General features: G+C 44.0%; 2 protein-coding genes across 12 annotated transcripts in view; one reads left to right on the forward strand and one right to left on the reverse strand.

The window, feature by feature from the left end:
- Positions 1–903, forward strand: part of Mlh1 (mutL homolog 1) — a 51210-nt gene extending 50307 nt beyond the window's left edge. For all 4 annotated transcript variants that reach the window (XM_008830422.3, XM_017797445.2, XM_017797442.2 and 1 more), the window contains one exon: positions 641–903. In XM_008830422.3, coding sequence (XP_008828644.1) covers positions 641–808 — 168 coding nt within the window. In that variant the 3' untranslated portion in view covers positions 809–903. The remainder of the gene's footprint in view (positions 1–640) is intronic.
- A 7090-nt stretch (positions 904–7993) lies between these two features.
- Lrrfip2 (LRR binding FLII interacting protein 2) overlaps positions 7994–21125 on the reverse strand; it is a 127406-nt gene continuing 114274 nt past the window's right edge. For 5 of the 8 annotated variants that reach the window (XM_029562179.1, XM_029562171.1, XM_029562175.1 and 2 more), the window contains 7 exons: positions 17296–17397; positions 16904–17036; positions 15020–15069; positions 12441–12561; positions 9442–9521; positions 8691–8795; positions 7994–8269 (listed from right to left, as the gene is read on the reverse strand). In XM_029562179.1, the coding sequence (XP_029418039.1) occupies positions 8159–8269; positions 8691–8795; positions 9442–9521; positions 12441–12561; positions 15020–15069; positions 16904–17036; positions 17296–17397 (702 nt within the window). In that variant the 3' untranslated portion in view covers positions 7994–8158. The remainder of the gene's footprint in view (positions 8270–8690; positions 8796–9441; positions 9522–12440; positions 12562–15019; positions 15070–16903; positions 17037–17295; positions 17398–21125) is intronic. The other 3 variants (XM_008830451.3, XM_029562181.1, XM_008830444.3) reach the window with 2 other exon arrangements.

The following is a 21125-nucleotide window of genomic DNA, read 5'->3' on the forward strand; positions in this document are numbered from 1 at the left end:
TAGGAGCAGAAATTAGTCCCAGTTCTGCTGGCTAAAGTCCCTAGGGAATGTCTCACTGCAGTGGAGAAGTAGCACTTACCAAACTGTTCTAAACTTGTATTTGGTTAGAAAAATGTTCCTCGGAAGCCAGGTGTGGTAGTATATACCTTTAATCCTAGAAATCAGAAGGAAGCAGAGGCAGGTCAGTCTCTGAGTTAGAGGCCAGCCAGCCTGGTCTACATACATAATGAGACTGTCTTAGAAAAAAAAACGAGAGAAAACTGTACCTCAAGGAATGGAAGGACAAATGAAAAAGAACATCTTGTTTGTGAAACAACTTAGGCTTATAAGGAGAGGAATGAAGAGGCAAAATTACCCTGTGGAATTTTAAGGAAAACAGGGCAACTTTAAGATCTCCCCCCGCCTTTGGTGCTCAGTTATCTTCCAGGTATCAGGATCAGAAATAGTAGATCTTCTACAGCTGGTACTTCTTTCCTGAATGGGGACCAACGTTCCTTGGTACATGGTCCCACAGAGCACTGGGATCCTGAGACTGGCCTACAGAAGCTGCTTCGTAAGCTTTAGACAGCTGTGGCCATCCTGTCAGCTGGGAAGCCAGTGTGTTGGGGGAGGCAAATGGTATCTCATGTCTGTTTTCCAGAGAGACATGCCTGGCTCCACTCTAAACCCCTGGAAGTGGACAGTGGAGCATGTTATCTATAAAGCCATCCGCTCACATCTTCAGCCTCCGAAGCATTTCACAGAAGACGGAAACGTCCTACAGCTTGCCAACCTACCTGATCTGTACAAAGTCTTTGAGAGGTGTTAAATATGACCATTTATGAACTCGTATATATTGTTCTTGCTTTGTATCCCAGTGTTGTTGATACAACTTAAAAATTTGCATTTTCCTTCATGTCTACATGTCAGATGTGTCTTGATGTGATTTTAAGAGAGGTAAGAGAGCTGAAGCCAGAAAGGAAAAAAAAAAGGGCCTTTTTAGAAAAGGTTGCTTCTGGGGCCTGGAGAGATGGCTCAGCAGTTAAAGAGTACTGACTGTTCTTGCAGAGGACCTGGGTTCAGTTCCTAGCACCCACACAGTGGCTAACAACTATCCATAACTTCAGTTCCAGGGGATCCAATGCCCTCTTCTGATCTCCATGGGCAGTGCATGACAGGGGTGCACATACACACACGCAGGCAATATACTCATACACATAAATAAAATACTAAAATACTTTAAAAAATTAAAAAAGGTTGCTTCTTGCTTCCAGGACTTTTTGCAACCTTTACTTTTACCAACAGTTATTTTTACCAAGGTCCTCTCAGTAAGAATTGTTACAAACTCTCTGAATTTAAAAAGTCCTCCCGAGGGAGGGTATCCTAGGTAACACCAGTGAGAGAGAAGGAAGTTAGCAGATGGGGGGGTCCTGTAAAAAGCTGCCCCCCTTCCCATCCAGATGGGGGTTGTCAGCTGCAGTCTACAAATGGTTTGTCCTGTCATTTTTTGCTCTGCTTAATATTTATTCTCTGCCTGTCACTCTGTTCTGACCTCCATCCTCTCAAAGTCTGGGGAATCTGTTTTCATCCCTTATTCTCATCCTTTTATACTTTCGCTCCAAGTTTGGGGTGGGAGGCAGGGGCCAGCCTTTGAGGGGCAGCTTCTGTGGTCACCCAACACTGCAGGGGAGGTAGACCTCCCAGCAAATTGGCTTCTGTAGTTGCTGGGGCGCCCCCCAAGCTGAGGCAGCTGCTGAGCCTCAGCTTCTCAGCCATCTCTCATTGCTTCCCCTCCCCCAGTTGCTTCCTGTTCCTTCTGCTGTGCATGGGTCTTCTGCCTTTCCCAGACCTCTCACAGAGGGAACTCAGCCACTCCTCACCCCCAAACCCTTATAATAAATTTATTTAATTTCATATTTTAGACTAGTTTCACCTAGTATATACTAGATTGTGTTGAAGACTCCCAAAAGAAGTTTGAAAGGTCCTGGGCATCTGATGAGGCATTCCATACACGATCGAAAATTCCAGAAAAGGTCTTGAAGTTTTCCCAAATCATGCTCTGATTCTGTATTCTGGTAAATGTAAATGTCCATTATCAGATGCTACAGGTGACTATGTCAGTTCAGATGCCTTTTAAAAAGAAGCCCTGAACAACTCCTGAGAAGCCTGCATCTGTGTCGGGTGTTCCTCTGCATCTCTCTCCCTCCCTTCTTGACAGTCATGCTTAAATTTTTTTTTTTTTTGGTCTTGGAACTCACAGAGATCTGCCTGCCTCTGCTGGGAGTAAAGGCATGGGCTACCAAGCCTGACTGCTTAAAGCTGTTAATAAACACAGACTTTGCCATATTAAAACAGTATGTGTGCTAGCTGCTCTTGCCTGCTGGGATTTAGAATTCCCTAGGATAGGCATCTGTGCTTGTGACCACATTTCCAGAGCAGATTAACTGGTGGAAAGACCCACCCTCAGAGTGAGTGGCATAGATATGAAGATATCTGAGGAAAAGTGTGCGTCTGCTGCGCCCCTCACTGCTGCCACCATCCGCTGCTGATCCCAGACTCCATCTTCTTTGGCCTTCCAAAGGAGAGCCAATACTGGTGACTCTCCAGGGAGCTCTCAGGCTTCTGGTGCCAGATTGGGTCTGCTGAGGCAGCCAGCTCTGTGGACTGGGAAGCTTTGGGGTTCTCCACCTCCAGCTGGCAGCTCTTGCTGGACTGCTAATCCCTATTGTGTAAGCCAATCTAATAAATACTTTAAAAATACACACACACACACACACACACACACACACACACACACAGTGCATTAATTCTGTTCCTGTTGAGAACGCTGCCTAAAACAGGTACTGTTTTTGGTACTGAGAAGTGGGGCCATTGCTTTGATAAGGTTGGCCATGTGATTTGTAGGTCTTTGGAACAGGCTTATGAGAAGAATGTGGCAAAGTCTGGAGTTAAAGGCTAGGGGAGCCCAGGAATACTATATGCAGAGCTTAATGGGTGATTGAGGTGGAGTTTGGAAATAAGAGGAACATGGACAATGGATTCCCAGCTCCTCTGATTTGAGACAGAACAAGGATTAGTAGGAGCTGTGCTAGAGGCCATTTCTGTTAGATTCTGGCAAAGAATCTGTGCTTCTTGCCCATGTACTAAAAATTTAAAGGAGGCTGAATTCAAAGGTAATAGATTCAGTTTGGGAGAGGCACTTCCAAGACAACCTTCAGGTGGTGGCATGGTTATCACTGTTGGGGTTTACAATGAGAATTCAAAGCACAAAGATAAAAATATGCAGTCTGATGAGAAAAGGAACATGAAAAAGTTTAAAATGAGTAATTTAACAATTACAGTAACTAATTGTTAAAAGAGATTACACAGCTAAAAAGAAACCTTCCACTTTGGGTCAGAAGAATAGGTGCCCTGAGGGCAAAACCCCACTCATTGAAGGCTCCGCCTATAGAGAAATGAAATTTCATGTGAGGAGTGCCAGTGAAAGGGTTTTTCTGTTTTGAAAAAGACCAGCCAGGAAAGTTTTCCTAGGTTCAGCCACTAAGACAGAGGCCATGTCAGCCATGGTAGAAGGGAGCCAGGCACCTCAAGCTGCCCCCAGAATTTTGCAGCATTGTCAGCACAATGACAGTTTTTTAGGCATGCAAAGAACAAGAGGTACAGGGTCAAGGAGGCTTGCACCAAGGGTTCTGGGAAGCTTCTGAAGCCAGGGAATGTCACTGCAGGAGCTGTGTCGGAAATGCTTCAAGGACTAGATCACCAAGGAAAGCTACAGGCCCACTGGAGCTCCTATGATGCCACCAAGAGCCTCAGAGGCCAGACATTGGACTTTTGTGTTTGTCCTGCTTTGGCCTAATCTTCCCCACTTCCTCTTTTTGGAGTGGAAATATTTATTCTGTGCCATTGTATATTAGAAGTATGAAACTTGCTTTTGATTTTGTAGGTGCTCACAGCTGTTTGTTTTGAGTCTCAGAAAACTGGACTTTTGTACAGTGTTGAGACTGTTAAAGACTGGGGATTTTAAAAATTGGATTGAATGCATTTTGCGTTATGAGATGGCCATGAGTCCACAGGGACAGAGGTGTGGCATGTTGTAGTTAAAAGTGACATGTTTGGGTGCCAAAATGAGAAGGGGTAGAACGGCATGAATCTTCACTATCAATAAAACTAGAGTCACCTGGAAGACATATCTCTGGGTGTGTTTTTGAGGTGGTTTCCCGACAGGGTGAATTGAGGAAGACAACACCCAGACTTGTGGTTGGCATTGTGCCATGGGCTGCAAGACTGAATTAAAAAAAGAAGAAGCTGGCCGAGCACAGCTTTCCTGCCTATCTCCTTCCTGGTCTGCCAAGATGTAAGGAGTCCCAGCTCCATGCTCCTGGCCCCAACCCCAGTGGTTCTACTTTGATGGACTCAACTCTGTCAGCAAAATAAATCCATCCTTCCATAAGTTTGTAAGGTATTTGGTCAACAGTGAGAAAAGTTACTAATATTTGTCAGTATTGATTATGGAGAAAACATGAACTGAGAATTATCTTCAGTAACCAAAGTTAATTATTAAGGAACAAAACTTGAAACAGTCCTCATCTAGTCTCTTAACTGATAGTTTTTGTTTGCCCACTTAGTTAATGGCTCTGAGTACTTGCCCTCTAAGTTTTTGGGTACTTTCTTGGTACTGTTTGAAGGATAGACGGGAAGAGCACCAGTGCTGGCATGACCAACTACTTTGTCCCTCTCTGGCTATATTTTATATCTTTTTTTTTTTCGGTCTTTTTGAAGCAGGGTCTCCCTATAGCCCCAGCTGTCCTAGAACTATGTAGACCAGGCTAGCCGGCCTCGAACTCACAGAGATCCGCCTGCCTCTGTCTCCCAAGTGCTGGGATTACAGGCGTGCGCCACCCCACCCGGTTTATCTCTTATCCTGAGTCATTCTCTTCTGGACTTCCTTTGGATTTCAGGAATAATAGAACTGAAGAGAAACATTCTGATGACAAGGGACAAAAACTATTTCCAAGTAACAGCCTGACAAGACAGACTCCCCCCTCCCCCCCAAAGAAATGGCTGCTGTACTTTGGAGTGGGAATGATCATCTTCTGGGAACCAGACTGCTCCCTGAAAGAGATGTGAGCAATCACCGCTACAGAACCAGAACTTACTTAGATCCCTGGCCTGACCAAGATGACTTGCTCTATCAGTTGTTCATTATCCAAACTATCTCCTTTGTTCTTTGTATAAAATCCTGTTAGCCCTTTGAAAATGAACTTGGGTTACTGAACCCCTTTATCTACTCTTCCCAACATGACCATGTTAAATTAAATCTTTCTCTGCCTGTTACTGCTCAGCTATGTTTGGCCTACTGGGATGGATGATCAAGCCTAGTCTACTGGGATTGAGAGCCAGGGCTTTTGCTGTAAAATTCTAGTAATAAAAATATAAACTGTTAAGTGCCTAAATATTAGGCATGCCTTAACAGAAATGAAGCACTCAGCCCAAGGAGGAATGCCTAGGGTTTTAAAGTAAAATCCAGATCATGGGACACAAGCTTCAGAGAAAAGAACTAAGTTTTTTTTTTTTTTTTTTTTGGTTTTTTTGAGACAGGGTCTCCCTGTAGCCCCAGCTGTCCTGAACTCACTATGTAGACCAGGCTGGCCTTAAAGTCAGAGAGCCGCCTGCCTCTGCCTCTGCCTCCCAAGTGCTGGGATTACAGGCATGTGCCACCGCACCCAGCAAGAACAAAGTATCTTAAGAAAGAAAACTATTTCGATTGGAGACCAAGGCAACATGGAAGGGCTGGGGTTGACTGGCAGCAGACCAAGGCATCAGAAGTTCATGAGCCCAAGAAAGGTACAGGCCAAGTGACCTTGAACAGAGAAGAGGTGCCTCCCAGGTGTCAGCTGGATCACCTGACCAGCTGAGGGATGATAGTATAAATCTGTATTCTCTGCCCCCAACCAAGCATTAGAAAGTGTACTGGAAGTCCTCTGGATTCAGGACACCGTGTCCTAAAAATGAAGGGCTGGTGATTATTAGGGGAACAAATGTCATTTTATTCACTTTTGAGTTCACTTTATTATCTAGTTGCAAGTCTAGTTTTCTTAAGTGGCTTTGATTCATGAGTTTTCCCCAGTATGTTTTCTGTGTAAACACTCTGAAACGCAATAACCCCTCAATGAAGCCGCCCTGACTCTGATAAGAGGATCACAAACCTCGAAAGTAGCTACAGTAGGAAAAAAAAATCTCAAACTGGAATTTTGAAAGTGAAATGCAAGTCCATAAGAGTTTTATAGAATTTCAGCACTCAGCGGGGCCCAAGCAAGATGATTGTGAGGTGGAGGCCGGCCTGGGCCACATGGACCCCGTCTCTCAAAAAAGTAAAAGAAAGCTCTGTACTCTAGATTACTTCATCTTAACAAGCAGGGAAAGACAGGATTGGACATGGTTTGTCCTAAACTCTTCTGTAACAATGAATGTGTCTGTAGCCAATCATGGTTGGCAGAAAGGTGTGTTTAATGAGTTCCTCAGGCAGATTCCCTACCTGCCTGCCCTGTCCCTCCCTCAACCCTTGGGCTTGTTTGAGGTTTCATTTCACAAATAAGCAGCAGATGAAAATACAAGGTACAGCACAGTTGATATGGGAGGATAAGGACCCCACTCAATTTTAAGAGTATAAGCTTGGACTTCCTGTGCCCCATGCAATAAAGCAAGTTTTATGTACACTCCCCATACTTTTCTAACATTTTCTTATATAAATTTAAATATTTTACAAAAAAGCTTTTTCCTCTAAACATACAAATTTGAGCGAAATATAGACTCCCCACCCTTGAACTTATTTCTTCACTAAAATATAAATGCTCTGATAGAAGCAGACCTTAGCTGCTCGATCTCTGAAGCCTGCATTGCACTGTGGAGAAGGCACTTGTGTTTTCTGAGGTCTCCAGCAAGTATCTCAGCACTCAGAACAGCTGTCCTCCAGAACCTGCCAAGCCTCCAAGTGCCCAGTCACTAGGGCAGCTGGAGGAAAACCGCGAGTAAATGTGATTCTGCAGTTAACGGAAATTAAAAATAAAAGAGCAAGGACTAGTTCTTAGTCTAGAATGGAACTACAAACAAAATCCAAAGCGTTCATTCATGACGATTCAAACCTGCTTCATTCTCATAAATTAAAATACAAAGGTAGCTGTTTTTAATGACAAGACTCAAACAGTACTCAAAGGGGTTTGTGTCAATATACAAAAGAGTCAGTCTCTTGGGCAGGGCCTCAGGGAGCACCCAGGTCGAAGGGTGGCCTCCCTACTGCTGAGCTAGAAGGGCCGTCCTGTTGGCCTTCATCTTCTCTAGCCGCTTTGCCAGGTGGCTGTTGGTCATCTCCATCTCCTCAATCTTGTCCAGTGCTGTTCGTAGCTGGAGACAGGGAGAGCACAGTCACTGTACATGCTCAGAAAACCCAGTGTTCCTTTCGGCTTTCTGGGAATTGGGAGCCCTGCTAATGGTGATGACCTTGTATGGGGTCCCCAAACAGCCTTCTTTGGTCCATGCAGCTAGAAGTACTAAACAATGATGCTGGGGACTGTTTAAACACAAACCAAGATAGGTACAAGTTGCAGAACCTGATGTAATCTGAAGCAAAACCAAAAACTACATTTTTACTTGCAAAGTAAAGCTTTTTCCTCTAAACATACAAATTTGAGCGAAATATAGACTCCCCACCCTTGAACTTATTTCTTCACTAAAATATAAATGCTCTGATAGAAGCAGACCTTAGCTGCTCGATCTCTGAAGCCTGCATTGCACTGTGGAGAAGGCACTTGTGTTTTCTGAGGTCTCCAGCAAGTATCTCAGCACTCAGAACAGCTGTCCTCCAGAACCTGCCAAGCCTCCAAGTGCCCAGTCACTAGGGCAGCTGGAGGAAAACCGCGAGTAAATGTGATTCTGCAGTTAACGGAAATTAAAAATAAAAGAGCAAGGACTAGTTCTTAGTCTAGAATGGAACTACAAACAAAATCCAAAGCGTTCATTCATGACGATTCAAACCTGCTTCATTCTCATAAATTAAAATACAAAGGTAGCTGTTTTTAATGACAAGACTCAAACAGTACTCAAAGGGGTTTGTGTCAATATACAAAAGAGTCAGTCTCTTGGGCAGGGCCTCAGGGAGCACCCAGGTCGAAGGGTGGCCTCCCTACTGCTGAGCTAGAAGGGCCGTCCTGTTGGCCTTCATCTTCTCTAGCCGCTTTGCCAGGTGGCTGTTGGTCATCTCCATCTCCTCAATCTTGTCCAGTGCTGTTCGTAGCTGGAGACAGGGAGAGCACAGTCACTGTACATGCTCAGAAAACCCAGTGTTCCTTTCGGCTTTCTGGGAATTGGGAGCCCTGCTAATGGTGATGACCTTGTATGGGGTCCCCAAACAGCCTTCTTTGGTCCATGCAGCTAGAAGTACTAAACAATGATGCTGGGGACTGTTTAAACACAAACCAAGATAGGTACAAGTTGCAGAACCTGATGTAATCTGAAGCAAAACCAAAAACTACATTTTTACTTGCAAAGTAAAAGTTACTGTGCAGGTCAAAAACCAGCACAGAGAGGAAGCAACTCCATGAAGTTCTCTTATGATGCAACCCTGACTCAACATCCTCAGAGAAGGAAGGATTTCTTTCTATAGGATGCCTTCTTTTTAGGAGTGCATTCTCTAAGAAGCATAGCAACACAAGTACCTCTCGCTGTAGCTTCCTCTTTTCGGCTTTCAGTTCGTCTTCCATTTTCTCTGCGTTCTCAGCAGCAGTTTTGTATCGCAACACCTGTCCCTCCAGCCGGCTGATCTGTGAATATGAACACAAGGCCTCTAGGACTTGCCACCATTGCTTGGCAGCTAAGATGGAAAAACTGTGTCACTAGGAAGCCCTGGGTCTCTGACCATTCTCCATAAATCAAGGGCCTTCAGGGAAAAGGGCAGCTGCAGAGCCAATGGTGACAGGGCCAATTTCCCATGTTAAGGTCTTAGACTTTTTGAAATGTACACTAAGGGATTCTTCAGTAGGCTCTGATCTTAATTTCTCTGTTCATACCTACAAAAAAGTTGTAGATGCAAAGTCCTAAGCTTCAAAGAAAATTTTTATTACATCTATTTATTGTGTGTGTCACAGGACAACTTGCAGGAGTCATTTTTTTTTTTTTCTTCCAACATGTGGATCCTGGGGATCAAACTCAGGCTTGGCAGCAAGTGCTTTCACCCACTTAGCCATCTTGTTGGCCCAGTCTTATGTTACAGAGCAGACACAAAGCTGAACCCCAGCCAGATGTTCTCTGGTGGCTTTTCAACTATAATATGGAGCTTTGGTAGAGATCCAGCTGCCAAGGCCACCCAAAGAAACTCATAGGACTAGCCGCTTGGATGTAGGAGGATGAGGGCCATTTAATGGCATTTAGTAGCATTTCAATCATTTGGTACCTCAGAAAAATACTTACACTTTGTTCCAAGGTGGTAATGTCTTGTTCTGCTTTTGAAAGCTTAAATTTGTATTCACTAATTTGTCTATTGGCATCTCCTAAAACAGAAGATAATAATGAATTAGAGTCATCTCCCAGAGATGGAGGTGTGAAGTACCTGACAGCAGCACCTTTGGTGGCATACGGAGGACATGCAGCTTGGGTTCGGGACTGTGTACTGTAAGAAGCTCCAGCATTTACACTCAGCAGTATCCTGAGGACTAAGTTAGAAGAAAAGTCCTTCCTTGCCTCTTTGTGTGAAGAGCTCTTTGAGAAAGGGACCTCACAGGATGGCAGTGGCCTCTGCCAACCTCATTGACCTGGGGCCTATGAAGCCTCTGTGCTCAGGGGACTGGGCCCCCTGGTTGTCTGAACCTAGCCCAGTACTTGGCATCTCCCAGGTAGTGTTTTCTACACTCTCACACTGTCACCCCACCACGGATTTAAGTCTTAACCAACCTTCAGTGAGATGAATATTTTCATCTCCATGACTCTAGTGAACTATGTAACTTTCTTCCCTTGTTGTGTTTTATTTGCATTATTTTTATAATTGTGCTTTTTAATATTGTTTGTATATGAAAGAGAGGGGCCGTGTTTTAGCCTTCTTAAATTCACTTATGTATCGACCCACTGCTTTGCACAGTGCATGCTCCAATAAGTATTTGCTGAGAAAAATGTTTTAATAGCATGCTGTGGTAATGTTACAGGAACAGCTACAAATCATTTGATGTACACTGTACACAAGAAATAAGAAAGCTTAGAAATTAGGGTCCCAGCACTTGGGAGGCAGAGGCAGACGGATGGATCTCTGTGAGTTCAAGGCCAGCCTGGTCTACATAGTGAGTTCCAGGACAGCTGAGGCCACAGGGAGACCCTGCTTCTAAAAGACCAACAACAACAACAACAACAACAACAAAAAAAAAAAGCAAGTAAGATAAAATAAGGTTGCAAACCACCTCCTAAGGATACCTCTGGTAGTAGAAAGAACATTCCATTCATGAACTCTGAAACAGAAGCTGCAGAGTCCTATTTTTAAAAAAATATTGCCAGGTGTGGTGGTGCATGCCTTTAATCCCAGCAGAGGCAGTAGATCTTTATAAGTTTGAGGCTCGCCTGGTCTGCATAGTGAGTTTCAGGCCAGCTGGGGCTGCAGGGAGGCCCTGTCTCAAAAAAAAAAAAAGGAAAGACCAAAAAAATTTATTATTCTTTTTTGTGTGTATGAGTGTATTGCCTGCATGTATCTAAGTGCATTTGTGTCATGCAATGCCCCCAGAGGCCAGAAAAGGAAATCAGATCCTACGGAGCTGGAGTTAAGGACAATTGTTAGCTGCCAAGTGGGTGCTGGGAACTGAACCCAGGTCCTCTACAAGAGCAGCCAGTGTTCTTAACCACCCAACCACCCAACCATCATCTCTCCAGCCCTTAGAGTCCTATTTTTAAATTCATATCCCCAGTAGCTTTTTTTTTCCTCATGGGTCTCCTGTAGCCCCAGTCCATCTGGAACTCAGAATGCAGACCAGGCTAGCCTCAATCTGACAGAGATCCACTGCTTCTGCCTCCCAAGTGCTGGGAATAAAGGCGTGTGCCACCATATCCACATCTTAGAAGCCTTTTGATTATCAAAATGTGCAGCTTCCTTCTCCCTTTCAAACCACCAATTCCCTACTGTTTACAAGTCCCCTCTCATTCATTTCATGTGGTTCTGAAACATGACTCACTAATGACCAAGGTGCTTTCCAGAACCAACAGCTGCTCCAGCCCTTTTCCTGGGCTCTGGTCAGAGATGTGCTTGCTTAGTCTTCAGCAGCCAGGCCCTGCCTCCCTAGGCCTGCTCAAGTACCTTCCTTCTACACCTCTATCTGTGTACAAACCCACCTACAGTACCTACTTAGCTCTAGGAAGCAATCACATCCGTACGAGTCTTCTCTTCAAGTTGGTTCCTTTTTGAATTTGCTCTTTAGGCCAGTTTTCAAATCTCACTGAGCTCTCTAGAAAGCTGGCAGCCACTGTACTGGCTCAGGGCTTCCTAACTAGCCCACCCACCTGGCATGTTCCTGTCCCACCACACCAAAATTATATTCTAGAACAAAATGCTCATTAGGAAACATCCTGAGAGTCCTAGCTGAGGTGCAAAAGAAGTCATGCTGATCTTCAGCCAGGTGTGGTGGAGCACGCCTTTAACCCCAGCACTTGGGAGGCAGAGGCAGGCGGATCTCTGTGAGTTTGAGGCCAGCCTGGTCTACATAGTGAGTTCCAGGCCAGCTGGGGCTACAGGGAGACGCTGTCTCAAAAAGACCAAAAAAAAAAAAAAAAAAGAGAAGTCATGCTGATCTTAAAAGTTAGTGTTAATAAGCCTTGATCCCCAAATCCTTCTAATCCACCTAACTCAGATTGTTTCAATGAAAAGGCCATAAAGAGCCAAGATTAAAGTTAGTTATCAGAAAAGCCACTACAAATAAGAAAATAAAAGTCCTTTGCTTCTCTATTATACAGTACCACTAGCAAGCTGGCCACATAAGAATGCGAATGCTGCTGAAACAGCTGTGGGATTTTGTAGGAACACAGCATGTAAAACTATTAATATAAGTCAAAGTAGAAAGGGATAAAAATAATTTGGGCAAACTATATTCTGTGGCCTTCTAAAAAAATTCCATCTTAAGATTAATTTTTGACAAACCAGGAAATTTCAGAAACTGTTCAACATTAGTGAGAGTTGGTCTTAAATCTTCAACTATCCAAGATGAATTCTAAAGAAAAACCTCAAATGGAGGCACTCCAAACGGGAACTCTGAGATCACATGCAGTGCAGGAAGACAGCCACTGGCCCTCTGTCATCACTGGGGCTCACAGGTGAGAAAGCCTCACTCAGCTCCAAGGTCACTAGCACTACTCTTCTGGACACCAGCAGCCTGCTCCTGCTCTTCTCCAGGGACACACTGTATGTGCTGGTGCAGACTGGCCTGTCCCATGGTACCTACTCTGCATCTCGATGAACTGCAAGTCTGAGCCGTTCTGTAGTGCTGCTAGGTCGCCAGATGTGCCATCATTCCTGGAACACTTCTGCCGTTCTTCCTCTAACTGCAGCTTCAGCTTTCTAACCTGAGGTGGAAAGAAAAGTCACCACTGAGACTACAGTCTGTCTCTGTGTTTTTGTCTCTGTCTCTTTTTGTGTGTGATACTGGGGATGGAGCCTAGGACCTCAGACATACTAGGCAAATACGTTACCATTACCACCGAGCTTGATATCTAGACTTCTTTTTACTTTAGGATAGGGTCTAAGTTTCCCAGGCTAACTAGAGCTTACTCTGTAGCCCAGGTGGTCCTTGAACTTACAATTCTCCTGCTTTATGCTCCCAAGTAGTTGGGATTATGGACCTGTTCACCAGGCCTGACTGAAAGAAAGTATCTTTGTGTGTGTGCATCTGTGTGCATCAGGTATCTTCCTTAATTGTTTTTTATGTTATTTTTTGAGATGAGGGTCACTTACTGAACCTGGATCTCACCCATTTTGCTAGGCTGGCTAGCCAGCAAGCTTCAGGAATCCTTCTGTCTCTGCCTTCCCAGTGCTAGGACTATAAGCACACACTGCCATACCTGGCTTTTTATGTGTACTGGGAACTCAAATTCAGGTCCATCTCCCTAGCCTCAAGTCTTTCTCTTAAGTAAAGCAGATGCTTGACTCAGTGGCCACATCACAGAACAAAGCAGATCCTCCTTCTATCAGCAAATTATTAAAATTATTCATTCGAACACTATTCTTCCTATGAGACATAGCTCTAGGTACTAGACATAAACCATGAACAAACAGAAAAAGGAGTGAGCCCCTGGACCTGGTGCTCCCATAAAAACAACCATGTTGCCAGGCATGGTGCATGTGCTTACATGGAGATCAGAGGACAATTTTGTGGAGTTGGTTCTCTCCGTCCACTTGTGGGTTCTGGGGATCAAACTAGGTTGTCAGGCTTGCATGACATGCACTTTACCCAGTCTATGTCAGAAGTCTAAGCAACTGTCCTTTCAGACAGGACAACGAAGATGCAGCTTTTTAAAAACTCTCAAGGAGGGCTGGAGACATGGGTCAGTGGTTAAGGGCACTGGCTGCTCTTGCAGTGGACCCAGGTTCGGTTCCCAGCATCCACATGGTGGCTAACAACCATCTGTAACTCCAGTTCCAGAAGATCTGACACCTTATTCTAACCTCCGTGGGCACTGCATGACAAAACCAACAAATAAAATATATTTTTAAAATTTTTATTTATTTTATGTGTATGCATGTATTGCCTGCACATAGGTAAGTGCACCCATGTTGTGCAATGCCCACGGAGGACAGAAGAGGCTGCCGGATCCCCTGGAACTGGAGTTACAGACAGTTGTTAGCTGCCATGTGGGTGCTGGGATTTGAACCCGGGTCTTCTGCAAGAACAGTCAGTGTTCTTAACCACTGAGCCATCTCTCCAGCCCAATAAAATATTTTAAAAAAAAAACTCTCAAGGAAAATGACACCTGTGGGCCTGAAGGTCATGAAAAAAATAACAGTCCACATGCTCTTTTGTCAGGGAGCTAATGGAATATGTACCAAAACAAGAGAATGAAGAAGAAAGGAGGGTAGAAAGACTGGGAAAAGGGAACCCAACTCAAACCACAGGCAGAGAAAGTCCCTGCAGGCTGATGGAGGTGAGTTCACATCAGTGCCAAGGGAATGGACCACTAGTTCAGAATGGGTTGAATCTGGTGTATCAGAACCTTTGAGTGGGCTTAAATTAATGCTTAAAACTGGCCTGCCAGGCATGGTGGAACACGCCTTTAATCTCAGAACTTGGGAGGCAGGGGCAGGCAGATCTCTGTGAGTTCAAGGCCAGCCTGGTCTACATAGTTCCAGGACAGCTGGGGCTACAGGGAGACCCTGTCTCAAAAGGACCCCAAAAAAACAAACAAAAAAACTGTGGCCAACTTATTGATAAACACAAGAAAACCAGGCATATGGAGCAAGTTAACACACTGTTAACTCCAGGGAAAACAAGTAGCTGTGGAAGAAGTGAAAGGTGATCCCAGAACATAGGAGGGCTAGCCTGGTTTATATACTGAGTTCCAGGTCAGCTGTGGCTACAGGGAGACACCTTCTCAAAGGGAAAAAAGAAAGGGACTAGAGGAAGTGTGTGCATATGTGGCAGGGGCTTATCTTCTGTAGGTGAATGTCAGCAAATGGAGTCAGCATCAGCATTACACAGAAGTGGCGCATGCCAAGAGGCAGCTAACAACCATCTGTAACTCCAGTTCCAGGGGATCCGACACCCTCTTCTGACCTTTGTGGGCACTACATAACACAGTTGCACTTAACATACATGCAGGCAATACACTCATACACATAAAAAGTAAAGTAGTAAATAAAATGTTAAAAACGAAGAAAAACTGTAAGTGATCATTTATACTTTAAATCTTACTTGAAGCACTGAAGTTAGAAATCAATGTATTTCTAATTTCTAATGAACATTGTACTACTGTCTCTCACCACCTATCCCAGATGAAATGATGAGACTGCCACAAGAACAAAGCCTACCTGTGACAGTAGCTCCTCCTTTTCTCCAGCAAGCTTTCGTAGCCTTACATCTAAAACAAGTAACAAAAGGTATGAACTGAATTTGTAAAGGTGTGGTACATAAACAACAAATTCCACATACTCATAAGCAGCAAACAGCTTGTAAATCATATTACAACGCTGAAGAGGAGAAATAAAGGCCTTAATTATAATGTAAAAGAAAACTTTATTATCCCAAATTCATCACCAAATAAAATACTTGTTCTCAAGGCTGTGATTTTCTGCCAGAGACCAGCTGAAGTATGGAGGAGCCACTTCTTTGTTTCAAGACTTCAAGTTTTCAGCAGTGAGTTCACAAAGTCTTCAGCCTTTATAGGAGAGGAGACTATGGAGCAGGAGAGGGACCGTGGGCAGGCTGAGCAGGAAAGCAGCACAAGGCTGCAGGAAGCAGTCCTCCAAAGGCCATGCACTGAGGGGAGGAGTCAGATACTCTAAGATTCATCAACATAAAACTGGAGAAATCCAGGGTGGATTTAAATTTAAGAAGACAGGCAAGGTGGCGCATGTCTTTAATCCCAGCATTCAGCAGACAGAGGCAGGCAGATCTCTGTGAGTTCAAGGCCAGCCTGGTCTACATAGTGAGTTCCAGGCCAGCTGGGGCTACAGGAGACCCTGTCCCCAAAAAGACCAGGAAAAAAAAAAAATACAAGAAAACCAGGCATACGGAGCCTGGACTCCAACACGAGGTGGCCAAAAGCGAATCTGAGGCTGGTGCAAAAGGCTGTGTCTTCCTAAGCAGAAATAGGCTCCTTGGGCTGAGTAGGTACCCTTAGTAGTTCAGTTAAAGAAGCAGCTCCACCTGACCAACTGCCCCATAATCAACGAGGGCCACAGACCCTGTCAGTTGCTTCAGCCCTTCAAACAGACAGAGGAATACCTGAGCTGCCCACTGCTATCCTTTTTCTACCTATTATCAGGCTATGGATAGCTATGAATGTGGCTCACCACAAAATTTAAAATTTAGTTAAAACATCATGAGACTCTGAGATTTTCTGGGGGTTTTTTGGTAACCCAACTGTATAGTTCTTGAGCATGGACTTTATAAATGAAGTCATGTCAAATGTCAAAAGGTTGGGGGCACCTGCAAGATCTTCTCTCCTGCTTACCCATACCCTATATCAAGGTGCTCAACAATCAATTACATTTCAAGATTTATGCACATTACACAATGTATACACTAACTCTAAAATGCTCTTAACTTGTACTATCTTACAGTACTTCACACCCCTGTGAGAAACTAAATACACACAAAAACAAGGTAGAAAAGAAAAACAAACAAACAAAAAACCAACAGTGAGAGGATGGCACAGTATCTCTCTCTCTGCTAGCTTCCTCTGGGGACCCATAGCAGGGGGAAATGGATGGCCCCCTTTTTGACTTCATAGGGAGATGTCACTAGATTCTCAAAGGGTCAGTTTTAACAGTTCTAGAAATTACACTTTTCCAACACTTGTCTTCTCCATTAGTTATTTCTTGCCTTTAGAAATGTGGCCGAGAGCTACAGGACCCGGGGATTAGCTGTGGCGCCTAAGACCAGGCAGTCTAGGAGGAGGCTGAAAACATGCTGGGAACTCCTGCCAGCCTGCAGCTTCACTGGGTGGGGCACGCTGGGCTTCTGTATAAAGTCTGCTTTAGGCCAAGGCAGCATGCATATGCTGGCACCACTTCTACCCAGGGGCCTCTTAGCTATGCCTCAGATAACCCAACTGTGGGTTTCCCAAGAGCAAGGATGTCTGAGGACAATGTGTCCAGATTCTTCCTTGTCTAAATAGTCCACATATGTCTTTGTTTTCCAAGCTAGAGGCTCAACATTAATCAAAGACCAAACTGCAACCAGTATCTTACCTAGTGGTCCTTCTCCTGCCGACTCCAAGACCTGAGCAGCTTCCTGAGACACAACAGCAATGGCTCCAACCATGGGTTCGTGACTGACATCACCATTGGGAGTGCCGTCTGGGATTATAACTAAACCATGTTTCTGTGGGAAAGAAATCACTTACATCACACAAGATGGCTCACACAGAAACAAGTTCTGTTGAGGCATCTCTGCAACAGTGTATGTTTGCCGGGGGTAAAAACTAGTTAGAATTAGTGATGTGATAAACCTTTGTAGAGGAAATGGCTCAATCCACTATGTCAAGGCTGTTGTCCATATTCAGGAAGGAAAGATGGCAAGAGGAGGGGAAGAAGGCAGAGCACTACAGTGAGGGCCTGAGCCCAGGCTCAGGCTGACATACCTCTGCTGTCTTCACTGTCTCCTGCAGGTCAGCCAGCTCCTCTCTGAGCACATCTCGCTCATTCCTGAGACAGGCAATGTGTTCTTTCTGTTTCTCTAGAGCCTGGGTTTAGGCAGGGGAGCAAAGGAAAGAACAGCACAGAAAAAGAGCAAGAGAAATAATTCAAATAAGCAGATGAGAACTTGGAAGCAAGGAAGCAGTCAGAAGCTTGGAAGCCAGCAGCCAGATAGGAGGAACTGGATACACAGCTCCAAAGAGTTTAATAGAGAAGGGCACCCATGCATACATTTAGAAAACATGCTTGTCACATGAAGAAGAAGACCTATGTTTTACAGGCAACAAAGAAGACAGGAAAACCAAGACAGACAGCAGCAAAAGTTGAATTTTCCTTACTGACCTCCTTACTACATTTTATTACTTTTATTTTATGTGTATGAGTATATTGCCTGCATGTGTGTGCACGTTTGTCATGCAATGCCCAAGGAGTCAGAAGAGGGTGTTGGATCTCCTGGAACTGGAGTTACAGATGGTTGTTAGCTACCATGTGAGTGCTGGGAATTGAACCCAGATCCTCTGCAGGAGCAGCCAATGCTCTTAACCACTGACTCAACTCTCCAGTGCTTCTTTACTACATTTTTTGTTTGGTGAACAAAAAAGCAAAAAAAATAAAAAAAAATAAAAAAAAACCACATTTTGTGTTTAACGAAAACAGTTAAGGAGACAGGATCTCTCTGTAGCTCCAGCTGTCCTGGAACTCATTATGTAGACCAGGCTGGCCTCAAACTCACAGAGATCCACCTGCCTCTGCCTCCCAAGTGCTGGGACTACAGGCATGTGCCACCACACCCAGCTTGGAAGATACTTGGTTTTTAAAAATAACAATGGTTTTAGAAGGAAAGTGACCAGTATAGATAAGTTATTTTAATTAAATATCGGCAGTATGATTGCTCTCTAACTCGCATGGCAACAAATACTGAAATACTATTTGATCCAAAATAACTAATCTCCAAAAGTATTCTCTAGAATCTACCATTTGTTAATTAAATGCAAGTAAGATTCATTGGGCTTTCTGACACACTGATAAAATAAGAACAAAAATAAAAAAACAAATGAATACTAGCCTAGTTATGAGTGATGGCAGATTAAAGTTTTCAAATCTAGCTTCAGGGGCCTGGCACATCCATAACTAAGCTAGACCTTAATCCCCTCATCTGACAAACAGTAGACCTAACCACCTGTTGTGGCAGGCTGTGATGCTTGGAGGGGAACTCAGCCTGCATCCTCTAGGTACTATAGGAGGTTCAGGGACGGGGGTTCCTTGGGAACACCCCATTTCCTGCATCTCAGCTTTTTTATCAGGACAGTAGGACAGTACGAAAGCAGGAACGTCCTTTGGTCATCAATAGCAAATCTACTCAAAGTGCATTAAAGCATTAGACAAAAGCAGTCTATGCAGTAACCTGACAGCTGGGCTATTAAAAGAAACCCTTCTCTCTGTATTTTTCTTATACTCAATGGTTTCTTCCAGCATTAACCAGGAATTTAAATTACATAGTAACTTTTTAAATAAATATATTATTTATTATTTTTATTTTATATGTATGAGTGTATTGCCTGCATGTATGTGAGTGCATCCGTGTCGTGCAAGGCCGCGGAGATCAGAAGAGGGCCTTGGATTCCAGGGGCTGGGAATTGAACCTGGGTCCTCTGCAAGAGTAGTCAGTGCTCTTAACTGCTGAGCCATCTCTCCAGCCTCTTACATAGTAACTTTTATCTCAGTTCACCAAGTTTAAAAATAGGTCAACTGCTTCCTTACTGATGGCAAGAAAGTATTTTGTTGTTTTGTTTTTTTGTTTTGTTTTTTGTCTTTTTGAGACAGGGTCTCCCTGTAGCCCCAGCTGTCCTGGAACTCACCACGGTGGCCTTGAACTCACAGAGATCCGCCTGCCTCTGCCTCCCCAGTGCTGGGATTGAAGGCGTGTGCCACCACGCCCGGCCTGTTTTAGTATTTTTAAGAGAAGATCTCATATTGCACAGGCTAGCTTCAAGCTTGCTTGAACTCCTGATCCTCCTGTCTCCACCAGTGGTGTGATTATAGGCAGGTGCCAGCACTCCTGGCTCTAGTGGGTAATTAAAAAAAATTCATTATGTAGTCCTATTTGGTAACCAAATTGGGAACAAGTAAGAAATGATAGCAACTGCCCCAGTACTGCGTACCACAGACCTCACAGCGGGCACCGCACTACCTGATGTGTGAAATGGTGCCCTTAAGCCCTCACGTACTGCGTATCCTCCCCCTTTCTTACGAGTTGGAAAACTGAGGCTCAGAGAATACTGTTCTTATTATCTGTCCAAAGTTACAGTAGTACAAAGGTGAGAGGATGAATCCAGTTCTTTCTGGTTCCAAAGCCCTTATATGTTGTTTTGTGTCACAGACCACAGAGGCTGCATTTAGTTCCTTTACTGTCATCCCTGGTAATGCCAGGAAAGCAGCCCATGGAGCAGATCCTCTCCATACTTTTCCAAACTGTTATGTCAATAGTTAACTTCCTATCCATACGTGGGGGAAATTCACACATATGTCTCAAGTTACATATAAATTAACCCGAGAGTCTGGCATTAGGTGGCCTTTAACCTGAAGCTAGTACCAACACTTCACTGCATTATAGTAAAGAAGCATCAGAAAAACAAAGCACAGCCACACTTGCTGCCTGCAGGCAGTCACCTGCGTCTCTGCTGGTTTAGATGTGTTACTGGATGGGCATGCACAGTTGTGCCATGCATCATTGCATATAACTGAGTAAGCGGTCACCTTCACAACATGCTCTGTAAATATACCACCAAATACACAGACTGCTCAGGAACAGACCAATTTGAAATTAGGAATTCCAGCAAACGCTAGTACATGGCATTTGCTCCCCATTCCACAATTACACTGCTGGGTTTTTGTTTTACTTTTAGGTTTTAAAATTTCATCTTCCCATGATTATAGCTAGGAAAATAAAATATATCCTGTGTATTTGTTCATTTCACCACAAAGTTTGAAAACTACTGAAAACCTTATAATTGGGTCAAACGTATTCGTTCTGGATCCAAAATCCTCTGTATTACCTGACCACATAACCATCACCCTGTGCTCGTAGGCAGCAATAGCCCCTACCAGCAAATTTTTTTTAGGGTAAAAAGTACATGTTTGTAGAGATCTAAATAATTCTTTGTGCCAGGTGTAACTCCTGATTTTAACATCAAAAAGCCAAACAGATGTATACTGGGCCGAACTGTTGGGCAAAGGGTTAAATTGCCATATAATTGTAGTCAGTGAAAATGGGAGACAGGGATGCTGGGCTGATAGGACACACAGGCTGTTCTTCAGACACACCCACTCAATGGGCTGTGGAGAGTTGCAAGGAGCCAGCAGGAGAGCACTGAGTTCAAGAAGGAAGAACGAGAGAAAACAAATTTCAACCTGGGACATGTTTCTTCATGAAGTTGCTAAACTAAGTACTTAAAAACAAAGCTGGAGACGGGTGATGCAATAGGAATCACTGGCCACACCATAAACTGTCCTTTCAAAGTCAAAAGAAAGCTGTATGTGGGAGCACCTGATTGTGATCCCAAAGTTGGGAAGCAGAGGTAAGAAGACTGTGAGTTAGGGGCCAGCCTGGGCTGCACGGCAAGTTCAAATGCAGCCAGAAACCCACTCCATCTCAAAAAACCAGCAGCTAGAGATGTAGCTCATTGGTAGAGCGTTTGCTTTTTGTGTGAGTCCCTGGGTTCTACTCCCATTACTGGAAAAAAAAAAAAAAAAAAAAAAAAAAAAAAAAAAAAAA

The sequence above is a fragment of the Nannospalax galili genome, unplaced genomic scaffold, assembly GCF_000622305.1.
Source record: "Nannospalax galili isolate Female #2095 unplaced genomic scaffold, S.galili_v1.0 scaffold1050, whole genome shotgun sequence".
Classification (NCBI taxonomy): domain Eukaryota; kingdom Metazoa; phylum Chordata; class Mammalia; order Rodentia; family Spalacidae; genus Nannospalax; species Nannospalax galili.